The sequence below is a fragment of the Solanum pennellii genome, chromosome 4 (genome assembly GCF_001406875.1).
Source record: "Solanum pennellii chromosome 4, SPENNV200".
NCBI lineage: Eukaryota > Viridiplantae > Streptophyta > Magnoliopsida > Solanales > Solanaceae > Solanum > Solanum pennellii.
Window position 1 is genome coordinate 1,509,154 of NC_028640.1, and position 12,411 is coordinate 1,521,564.

The following is a 12,411-nucleotide window of genomic DNA, read 5'->3' on the forward strand; positions in this document are numbered from 1 at the left end:
TTATCTGTTTAGCTGTAAATTTTGTTTTTTTTAAAAAAAAGAAAAAATATTTCCAATTAAAATATATTAAATAAATTAAGATAAAAAAAAATAAAAAATAAATTTAGCATAATAAGTAATTTTTATATAGTGTGAATTTAAACTAAAAACTGAATATTAAAAGATTAATACATAATTAGCTCATCCAACTTGTCCAATTTTTTTCTAATTGAGCATTAAAGTTTGTGGGGTCCTATAATTCATGTTGACTTGTTTAATACAAAATTATTATCTCTAATTTTCTGATTATGGCACCAAAAAAATGTGTTGTATTAATTAATCTCAATTAAAACAAAGACAAAAATATAGCTATGGCTAAAATCTGTCATTATGTAATTATGTCAGGATCAATTTAGTGTATTCCTATTGCTGTTTTTTTTTTAATTTTAATTATTAATTTAATAAATTTATTTTGTCTTTACGAATATTTAGAATTACATTTTATATATACATATCTAACAAAAAAAAGTCCACTTATTTTACTTGTAAAGATATTTTTCATTAAAAAATAATAATATTTGCCATACACAACCAATAAATTGGTTCATACTTAAACCCAAAAGAATAATTTTATTTTAAATTGATAATCATAATTTACACGACTTAATTGAATCCAGCCTGACATGTTTAGTCAAAAGAGTTGAGCTTAATCAACTTAATTTTTTTTTAATAATTAAATGAATTAGAAAAAAAAAGAATAAGCTTTGACTAAATACCAAGTTGAGCTTTTTACCCAAAAATAAAATAAGAACAAAGAAGTAATCTAATAAGTAAATAATTTAATCCATTGTGTATTAATACATTTTTATAAGAGAATGGTGTACGAAAAAAAACTGAAGTATCTTTTTATTTCGAGTTTGAACTATCACGTGTTTGTATTTTTATATGGATTATTATTAATTATTTATCGAAACAATTTTAAATTTGACTAGTTTAAATGTTTGAATACAATTGTAAAAACGGAGCATAGCAAATTAATTTGCTCATAAAATTTCATCCACATGATAGCTGACTCATTCATTTTGAGGTGTATTTGATAAATAGTTGGTGATAATCGAGATAGGAAAACAATAGATCTTATAGTTCAGATAAAAAACTCGCAAAGAAGTGATAATATATATTTTGACAACTATTTTTATTTTGGTTAAATTTTCATTATCAATGTGTAATACCATTTTTAAACCAAAAAAAAAAAAGTCAGATACTAGTTAAGGTTTTTTTTTGACAAATAGGTAATGATAATTCAGATAAAAAACGCTGACTACTTGATATTTCAAGTAAAAAAATTTGTAAGCAAAATAATACTTCAAAGTGTTTTAGTCATGATCTCTTTTTTATAAATATTTCTTCGTGATCTAGCTTTTTACGAAAACTCAAAGAAAATAAATGTTTTCATTTTTAATTATAAATTTTGCATTTGAATCTTTAATTATGAAAGTTTTGAGATTATTTATCCACCATATGTATAAGTTATCTTTTATATAACTTGTTATAAACTAACAACCCTTAAATGTTGAAAAATATAAAAGCAAAAATGGAAAGATGATCCAAAAATGAAATATGAACAGGCCAATATCTAAAGAAGACCATATTATAAGAAATCCAAGTTCAAACAAAACAATAACTGAAAGAAATAAAACTGACCTTTTACATATGAAGAATAGGTCCAGATTCTGATATAACCAAAATATGCCAACTGATATTCCAACTGAGTTCAGAAGTATGATTTGAGAAATGAAATATATCTAAGAGAGAGCTTCATATACACTTTGGCTGCTACTCACTAACCCGAATAAATCTGGATTCGCGTTTCCACCAATAATTTCTTCATATACACACTAACTTAACTATAGACCTGCAAAGCTCAGATAGATTTTGGTTAGAGTGTTGAATCCTTGAATAGACATGGAACTCGAGTATCAGATTAGACGAGTCAATATCAATCAATCAACTACACGTCAATCCCAAATAAAGTGGAGAAATAGAGTCAATACTAACTTCCTTTTCACATATAAGTACTTCATTGCTGGATTACTCTGTCGTAACCTGTACTATATAGAGAAAACTTTGAAGAAAATAGAGCTGCGAGCAATTAGTAAGCAATGTTATAGCTTCTTTCAAGTAAGTATGTCAGTCAAGCTATTAGATCAAATTACTATATTGTACCTCTATTTTACGTGGCCAAGTTTGAAAACATAAGAGAAAATACAAGCAATTATTGACTAACGCTTGAGCTTCTGGGGTTTAATTATACCTTTTGTCGTCATAAGAGAGAGAATGAAGGAACTGCAATGCTCACTTTACTTTGCGTTCCTACGCCTTCCTACACCTCGATGAGTTTGTTTCTTTGTTAGCTTCTTGGATGATCCTAAATCCTTCAAAAGTGTAGTATCTGGATCAGCCCCATCCTCCTTGCCCTTGAGAGACCTCCCACAACGCTTAGCTTTTGGCTGCTTCAATTGCACCTCATGTTGAGGATCAGTCAAATTCAATGCCTCCTCACTTATTGCCAATGCCAATGGCTCTTCCATCTGTACTACATGTTGATCAGCTGTGACACATAATGGTTTAGAGATGCTTAAAGGCTCTTCCATAATTACTAACTGTTGATCCGCTGAGTCACACAATGCCAGTTGTTTCAGTTTAGAGGTAGTTACTGATTTAGGTTCAGACGGAGTTTTACTCCAGCGCTTCAGTTGTCTTTGTGCACGATCTGATGAGCTCTCCAACTGTAATTGTTTTCTGTTTCTACCTGACCGAGGTTGTTCATTTGGAGTTACTGTTCCTTTTGCTAGCGCCCTAGTCATTGGCCTATTTGTTTGCTGCCAGCCATGGTGCTTCTTTTTCTGCTTCTTAGTCTTCAACAGATCCTCAGCAACAGCCTCCTCTTCACTAGGTTTGTCAGAACTCAGAGGCATAACATGGTTTTCTTTTGGTAAATCCAAACCTATTGACGAAGAGATAAGTTCTTTCGGTAAGTCCAAATCTACTGACACAGAGGTATGTGCTTTATTTTCTGTGGCATCCTCCACCACCACAAGCTCAAAACCTGGAGGTGCTTCAGGACTTAAAAGTAGAGGCAGGTCATCTCCAGGTTGTTCATTTTCCAGAATTTCTTGTGGATAAAAGTTACTAACGTCAGCTGTTTCCTCAACTGTGCTGAGACTAAGCTGCGATAGCTGCAACTCCGAATTACAACCTACAGCACTCTCAGCAGCAATGGAGGATTGCAGTGATCCTCCAGTAGCATCAAGTTGTTCTTTTCCTTTCTGTTTATGTACTGTACTCCTTAAAACTCTTCCACAAACAACTTTATTTCCAGTTACAGAATTTTGCTGGTCATTTATTTGCCCATCTTCTTTACCTGTGCTCAGTGCATTATGACGTTCATTTTGTTGCCCACGATTTTCATCAACAGAGACGTCATTTTGTTGTTCTTCCAAATTCTTCTGTTCTCCAACAACTTCCACATCATCATGTTGCACCTGCTTTTCCTCCTCCTTTTCCTTCCGCCCCGACTGCCTTTTTTTAATAACCAAATTCCTCCTTTTCTTCCTCTTTCTTTTTTTCTTTGGAACCACGCTTTCGCAGTCACCAGGAAGCAAAAACCGTCCTCCAATCATACGGATTTCTCCCTTTTCAGTCATACTCTGTAGATGATGTTTCAACATGGTCGTATGAGCATATGGCAAACTGGCATGTTCTTTGATGATAAACTCAGATATTGAGTCTTCACTAGAACCCCCTTTTTCCTTTAATTCTTTCAAGGCCTTTTCAATCATCTATAACAAAAGAATACATTCGATTAGACCATAAACTCACTTCAGCTATATGAAACTTAAAAAAATCCAAACAACAAGATTTCAAAACTACACTGTTACTCCTAAAGGTATGACGGAAAAAAGAGAAATAGCTAATCAAGTCTCCAAGGTCTGAAATTCATATTGCTACTTCGATTAATCAAGCTCTTATAAAGAAAAGAACTTCCAAAAGCAAATCTTTTTCGGCTGATATCTTGAGAATGTATTAACTTTATAATAACAAAAGCAATCTAATGTTTCCCTCGATACATATAAAACCAATATCATAAAATTGACAAGAATCTGACAAACACGTATGAATAAAAAATCGATCAAATATTTCGTTTTTCAAAAAAATATTTATTACTCAATAATTCAAAAGAACCTGATCTTTAAACTCATATACACACACATGTAGGAAGGTTAACTTCCCAAGCAGCCAACACGAAAACTATAATCCAAGAATCCATTTTTCCCAGAAACCCAATAAATAAAACTTCTTTCATACTTTGGTTAGCTACTAAAAAAGCTTAGGCCACATTCTCAACAGCCCCCTCAATTTGTTTAAGAAAAAAAAAAGATAATCTTTGTGCAAATCACTTACAACAATTAAAGATACAGAGTTTACATGAAGAGATGAGTAAGCGTAGAGTGTACGCATGTCTTACCACTACTTCGTGGAGGTAGAGAAACGGGTTTCCGACAACATACCACATGACAAACTACAATCAAGTATCAACCCACATGCCTTACCACTACGTCGTGGAGGTACAGAGACGGTTTCCCACAACATACCACATGATAAACTACAATCAAGTATCAACCCGCATGCCTTACCACTAACTCGTGGAGGTAGCGAGACGGTTTCCGACAACATACCACATGACAAACTACAATCAAGTATCAACCCACATGCCTTACCGCTACCTCGTGGAGGTAGAGAGACAGTTTCCGACAACAGACCCACATGATAAACTACAATCAAATATCAACCCACATGCCTTACCACCACCTCGTGGAGGTAGAGAGACGGTTTCCGACAATATACCACATGATAAACTACAATCAAGTATCAACCCACATGCCTTACCACTACCTCGTGGAGGTAGAGAGACGGTTTTCGGCAACAGACCTACATGATAAACTACAATCAAGCATCACCCCTAATATTTTTATTCTTTCGGAAAACAATTAATTGGTGAAACAAAATTTCATACAATTCAATTATAATACCGCTACAAAATATGTGGCGCAGTGAATGAGATTGTTTCACACTTAATCAATGGTCTTTACTCTAAACCCTGAGTGGGGCCTACCAATGCAAATTCAAATCCAAAAGTAAACGAACTCCAATGCAGGTATAGACATCGAATTGAAAACAAAAAAACAAATAAATTCGATAACAATAAAAGATGAAAACTTTATACGAATAGATGAGTTACCCAAGCATAGGGAGGATGATCAGGAGTAGTAAGACCCGAGAAAATCTGCGAAATGCGTTGTTGAAGAACTACTCCTTGCGTCTCTGATAATCGAGCATTTGGGTCACCATTAGCCAAATTGAAAACTGCTTCTCTCAAATTCTTCATTGACATCTGCTCCTCCTCCTTCTGCTTCATCTTCTCCTTCCTCTGCTTCATCTTCTCCTTCTGCTGCAACACATTAGGGTTTTGGCCACCATTTTTATGTGTTGATGGATTCATAACTGCTGGTATTCCCTGTTTGGAGAAGTTTTCAGAAATTCTGTTTACAGAGTTTATTAAGAAAATTAGGATTTTTACCCAAAATTGTTTTTATTTTTTTTTAATTATTGGGTTTAAATGTGTTTGACATATTTATAGTATGAGTCTAGTGCTTAAAATGGAATAATTTTCAATCCAAGTTGATATTAAAGAAAAAAAGATATGTTTCTAGTTATTGTGTATGTTTTTCTTTAAAAGAATATTTAAGATTATTTTTTTAAAAAAAAAAATAGGCTTAGATGTGTTTGACATATGTGTAATTGGTTAAAAGAGTATAATTTTTTATTTTTATAAAAGATATGGATTGTTAGAAAATATCACATAATTCCAATAGGTATGTTCCTAAAATTATGTATCAATTAATTTGTGTTTTTCCTTTTTAGGAAAAAAAACAAAATTATTTCTTATTTTCGCGCTCAAATAAATCAATCAAATCATAGGCTGAGTCAAACTGAGAAAAAAAGAACTTCGAATAGGAATTTGGTTTAGTTTAGTATTGAAAAAATTTGACTATATTTTTGGGTTGGTCTGGTATCAACTAAAAGAAATCAACTCGAGATCACACCAACACGATATTACATAGATAATTTTTAAAATTCATTTTATACATGAATGTATTTACTTTGATATGATTTCTAAATGTTTCTTATATTGTTTCATTGTTTTTATCACAAAATATTATATTATTTCAAGTTTGAAACTTAAAATTTTGAATGACCCGATAAATATTATAGTTCATAAATGTTAGTAGCGGTAATAAAGTTCAAAGCAAAATCAAATTGATACTAATGCTAACAAAAAAAAATCAATTCAACACTTATGTTGAATGCTTATTCTTTAGTTTTACATTAATTTAGACAACTAAACACATTACCTAATTTAAGTTGTTTTTAAAAAATATTTAGTCGTGTAGTTAATGTTAGGATCGAATTCACGCACACACACTTGATGAATGAAGAATACAAAAACTTTCAAGAGAAAGAGATGAGAGATCTAGAGAGAGAAAGAGAAAACCCAATATTTCGTGGTAACACCCCGTGAGTAAACTTCCACGGTGATGGGGTATATATATTAATAAATCAAAGTATTTTTGGTTACTTTAAAATTTTAACATATATATTAATCGCGTAAACAATATATATATATGTATATATATATATATATTAATCAGGCTCCACAACCTAACAGTTAATACTTAGTAGATTAATTTTAACATGATTTAGTACTTTAAAATTATGATCATTATCATCCTGACTTGCGAAATTGCAATATTTATTTTATGCGATTTCATTATTATTTTTTTGTTAAATAGTATTGTGTTATCACTCATCTCATATTATGTATTATTATTTTTTTTATAAAACACCTTAGATAATTATATTTTGATATGACTAAAGAAATGATTGAAGTAAAGTTAATTTTAAGTTTATATGAATACTCTCAAAAAAATTTGAAAAAACGCGAAGTTGAAAAATTCGAGCTTTATTAGTTTAATTTGAATTGACATATATATTTAAAAATCGAACATAAATGACTTGATTTGATATTTGAAAAAATCTAAACCAATTCGACCATATGAAAAGAAGAAATCCATGAGATACTTGCCACCTCCCAGGTTATTGGTGTATGGCCATTCTCAGGTGACAGCAAATTTGTCAACAAAAATTGTCCTAGAGTCTGCCCACACAAGCACTTTTACAGCAGATGGTGCAAAAATGAATTCAAAACACTCTCAATAACATATCTAAGACAAACTGCAGCATTTAACATTATTCACATGAAAACTCAGTCCATATGTTAAGATGTCGTCCGCAAGAATACTACGCGTTCAGCGCAAGACTGAAGAACAATCATATTCTGCAAACAATGTTTCACACTGGCATCATAATAAAACGCAACGCTAATTGCCATCGTTCTACAGCACATAGCTACAAAAGATAACTATCACTACTTTTCTAAAACCAATAAACACTACAATGAATAGTAATAAGGATAGACAATTGAATAACAAGACTTGATCCAAGATTGCAGTGTGTTCTTTTCCACTTCTTGTTTCAATAAATGGTAAATCTTTGCAGGCAATGGCAAGTGGTTTCGACAAATTTGGCAGGAATTATAGCAACCTACTCAAGAAGCTTATTGCAAGTGCTCACCCCAACAGCAGCAGCAAGATGCCAACCAGCATGCAAGAAAGGTGTTTCAGGAAAGACATCATCAGCTATGAAAAGAGCACCCCCTAGCAACGATGACATTTTGTGCACATTGTGACTCATCCTTAGATCCGGATCTTGAAGTGCTCTTTTGGCAAATGCAACCTAAATGGAAAAAAAGAGTGAAACGGTCCATTAAATCATATTCTTCGCGAACGAGGGAAGAGATTAAAATGGTAATGTAATTCAGTTCATTCGAGCATTCAGAAGCAGATATCTACCTCCATCATTCCGGTGTGCACAGCAGAAACCATCAGAGGTTGGATCGGTAGGAGGACTGCAGACGCTGCCATCAGCAATTTGGGATTCTCATTTCTAAGTGCCCTTGATAGACACTGCAAAAAAAGTCAGCAGTTAAGTTTCGCTTCTTTTGAAGCTATTAAGTTTCATAGAACCACCTGTTCAAAAGCACTCAAAGATCTACCCCTTTACCCATCTGTAGACTTTCTGGATAAGGATAACAGTTTGTACATTCTTGACTAATCCACCGGGTACTTGCTACCTCCACAAGATACTAGAAACTTTTCCACTAAGGACTTGTATGAGAAGAAATCACCAAACTATTTTTCTTATGTTTGATAAATAAGAGGGAAGGCAAAGAGGGTCAGTTATAATTGATCCACACTTATTATGAGGTAGATTCTAACCAGTACCAATACATTATAATTCTTGGCCATCACTTTTTCTAATCAGAGACGGAAGGAGAGTAACTTTTTGGGGACATACTGTTTGTGGGGGAATATTATTGAAAGATGAATTTCAGAGAGTTAGAGAACATCTTGCCAAAGAGACTCTACAATACAACATAATGGAGGGACACAAGGTGGAGTCTTTTTGGGACTTGAGATTTAGAAGAGAATTTCAAGATTGGGATGTGTCTGCGTTTCAAAGATGATAACTGAGTCCAAACTTTTGGTTAGGAAGGACCATATTTTCTCTTGTAACGTAATATGGATATCAAAGGTGCCGAGAAAGGTGTGCTTTTTACTTGGTTAACTGCTAGAGGGGTGACTTTGACAACGGAATATCTAAGAAAGCTGAAGATTGTCTATAGCCGTTGGTCTTACATGTCCAAGGAGACGAGGGAGGACATGGATCATCTTCTTCAACATTGTGGGCTAACCACGAGGTTATGGTGGGATATGTTTAGTTGGTTTAGCACTCCATAGGCAATGCCAAGAACTGTGAAAGAGTTGATGTAGAGTGGGACAAGGAGGAAGACAAAGGACTTGGAACGTGGTTCCACTTGCGTTAATGTGGATTGTCTGGATAGAGAGAAATAGGAGAGCTTTTGAAGGAGTGGAGTCGAGTTTCTCTTAGTTAGGAATAGTCTCTGTTTCTTTTTGGTGCACACAAATGGGTGGAGTTTGTAGAAAATGACATATTTTTGTAGATGCTTTACCTTTTGGTATACCCCTTGTACCAATTTGGCCATATTTATGAATGAAAATATATTAACCTGTTTTAAAAAAATACTTTTTATGACGGCAGTGTCTAGCCAAACTAGCTTGCATTTAAACATGTATTTCTCCAGGAATACAATACAGAAAAAATAAGAATAAGCATTAGGGTAATGCTTACTTTTAATATTTTCTATTAGGCACTTGAGACTTACAAATGTAGAAGAAAGCATATTCTTTTTGGGAAAAGTACACTGTTTGATTGAAAGTTCATGATGAAAATTTCTTAAAACACAATTCTCAAGGTAGTGTACTAACGCTCCGGCATAGCTCTATTTAATTAGCATCCAAATAAAAGTACTTCTAGGAACTTGAGCACTCTTAACACAAATCATCATCACTTTCAAATGCAGAGTAGATACTTCTCACACAATTTAGCAAAAAGGAGATCAAGAAAACTATTGCAGCAATCAGCACACCCCACCAGCTATTTCAACGTCAATGTCACACACCTTTTCCAATTCTTTGCACTTTTTTCTTTTTGATGTTGATGAATGAGGTAGTTATCAATTATATAATTTTCAGCAAGCATTTCTGGTGTGATTAAAACTCCAAGCAAAATTGTATCTTAGAACATCTGGGCAAATATAAAAGATCCTGAAAAGATATAAAATGAACAGCTGAAGACTTACCACTGTTGCTGTTGCTATCATTGAGTAGTCAGCCCATCTCATATAGCGCCTTATTTTGCCTCTCGAAGCATGGTACAAACTGGAGACAATTCCAACTCCAATCAATGAATTGGCATAAAGTTTGCAATGAAGATTTTTCCTGCAGCAACAAAAAAAAATTTAAAAATTCTGTGCGCAATCAAACATGGTCATCATAAAGCAGCTCTAGCAAAATATATTTCTGACCTCGGAGCCTGAAGTCCAAGAGCAATAAAAGGAAGAGAAGTGATCACATTCGCAATAGTTTCAGCAACAGTTCGATCACCTAAAAGAAAACAATTAAAAGATTAGAAACATGGTAGAGGCAGTATTATACGCTAACAGTTCATAAAGTGATTGTTCTTTGTATGTTTACCATGGCAACTGCAACGGATGGGCCTGAGGCAACCAGGCCTTTGCTGCCAAACTCTCCTGGTGAACAAGATAACATGATGAGTCAAATTCTTGTCAACCCTAATCCTAACTTTAGGGTCAGAATTGACAATTCAATCATCTGTGTTGCTTATAGAAGATAGAAAAGCACCTCTAAACAAATGATCAGAGGTCAACCAAGATAACCTCATTTTCACTTACTGCACTATTAGGTGGTGTCTTGTTCCAACAGGAAAACTTGCATGGCTCCGTTTATGTAAGCTCCCATGTTGTTTTATCTCTTCCAATGCAAATGGTGAATGAGGCACCACTTGCACTCCATGCACACCCTTCAAGGCTGTCTTAGGCTTCACTGGACTCTGGGTACCCATCTGCAATTGGGCAATCAGTCAATTGAATATGACTGACTGCCAGCATTAATATGCAGATACCGATATTGACCAGTTATAGTTGTAATCCAACCACTTTTTTTATTTTCTGTAACAAGGAAAGGAATCATTAGTCATTTCATGTTTTCAAGTGATGAAGAATACATAGTATAGATTTTTTAAGCAAATCAAATCCTCCATGGATCAGAAATATATCCAAGGTTTCATCAAACCGACAATCACTGCTTCACGCAGCTGTTATTTACAAAATCATCGAGTAATTTGCGTTTATGCTCTAAATATATGCACCTTCTTTGGTTTCCATTTCCAAAATTTACCCCCTAACTTGTTCATTTCTTTGAGAAATTTCATATTGTGAGGGGGAAATTAGGAGCTCAACCATTAATTGTCAAAAAAAATTAGGAGCTCGACTGTTTCCAGATTTATGACCTGTACAACTGATATAGACTGTGTTATCTTATAGGGGAATTGGTTGTCTCTGCACTGTGGAGTAGGTACCAGAAATTAATGAAACTATATGATATCGATATTTTAGAAGTTCGATTATTGAGTATTGTGTCTTCCATTATCGAACCACATCCAATGTTCAAAAATCTTGATTTTTGAATGATCTGGGGTTTGGATTAAACTTCAGTAGTTAAACTAATATCATTTTAGCTATTTTCCGTCTCAATAGGATCCATTACACATTGCAACCCAATAAATAGCAGTAGAATCTCATCATGTCAACGATATACCTAAAGTCCAGATATGACAATAAGAACTCAGCTATTGATCAAAGCTCAAAATTTTCCAAAGTCACTAATCGAATCTTCCGAATCAAGACCTAGAAATAACTTCATAAAGATCAACTAATGTACACAAAGATTACTTTTTTCAAACAATTATAGTGTTTAGACCAACTTGCTTGCGCGAGTTCCTACTATCTATCACCAACAAAGGTACCCGGTAACTCTGTCCATCAACGCACTTACATAAATGGGAAAAGATAAAACTTTTTTTTTCCTTTTTACTTGCAATTCAAGCTTTATCCCATAAACTTCAACATTACAATTAACTCACATATCTTTACTGATTTAATAATTAAGAACCAAGTTACCAGATCAATTTCCTATGAAGCTAAACCCTTATTCTTCAAAACATAAAAAAAATTCAATTAGGCATATACATAATACACACACCCCACCCCCACCCCTAAACTATATCCCCAAATTCCAAGCAAAACCCATTCCATTTCTGATCAAATCCCTTAAATCAGAGCATAAAAGCTTCATCAATGGATCCTTAAAAATTCATCCATGCAATACCCAATACATTAAACTTTCAAGCTAGCAGCTCAAATTAGATTTTTAAAAAAAAAAATCAATTAGGGTCATATAGGGGTAATTGAAGCATGAAACTCAACCAAAAATAAAAATTCAATTTTTTACTATAAAAACATTATTATTAGTTACATGGGTCAATTTTAAATTTGAAATAAATGGAATCTTGAAATTGAAATGAGCAAAATAGTGAAATAGAAAGAACCTGTGAGATCGGTATGTGGCAATGCGATAAAGAAGGAGATTTTTGTGAGCAAAGAGATGGAGAAAAAAGGGGTATTTATTTTAGGGAGAAAAAAAAAAGGCATAAATTATGAGATTATGCGAATTTAAGAATCTTTTTTTAGCAACTTTGCGGATATTCGGGTCCAAAAAATGGGTATTACGTATTTTATCATTATTTAAG

General features: G+C 33.4%; 2 protein-coding genes across 2 annotated transcripts; both read right to left on the reverse strand.

Annotated features, from left to right (window-relative positions):
* Window positions 1–1,612: 1,612 nt before the first annotated feature.
* LOC107017613 lies at window positions 1,613–5,699 on the reverse strand. The gene is made up of 3 exons (XM_015217789.2): window positions 5,282–5,699; window positions 2,294–3,821; window positions 1,613–1,894 (listed from the first exon to the last, which is right to left on the reverse strand). Exons 1-2 carry the CDS (start codon window positions 5,540–5,542, stop codon window positions 2,340–2,342), a joined length of 1,743 nt encoding a protein of 580 aa, XP_015073275.1. The 5' UTR covers window positions 5,543–5,699; the 3' UTR covers window positions 1,613–1,894; window positions 2,294–2,339.
* Window positions 5,700–7,317: 1,618 nt separating this feature from the next.
* Window positions 7,318–12,315, reverse strand: LOC107015746. The gene is made up of 7 exons (XM_015216143.2): window positions 12,211–12,315; window positions 10,496–10,771; window positions 10,278–10,333; window positions 10,109–10,187; window positions 9,884–10,022; window positions 8,013–8,126; window positions 7,318–7,896 (listed from the first exon to the last, which is right to left on the reverse strand). The coding sequence occupies exons 2-7, from the start codon at window positions 10,663–10,665 to the stop codon at window positions 7,705–7,707; spliced, it is 750 nt and encodes a 249-aa protein (XP_015071629.1). The 5' UTR covers window positions 10,666–10,771; window positions 12,211–12,315; the 3' UTR covers window positions 7,318–7,704.
* Between the last annotated feature and the right edge of the window lie 96 nt (window positions 12,316–12,411).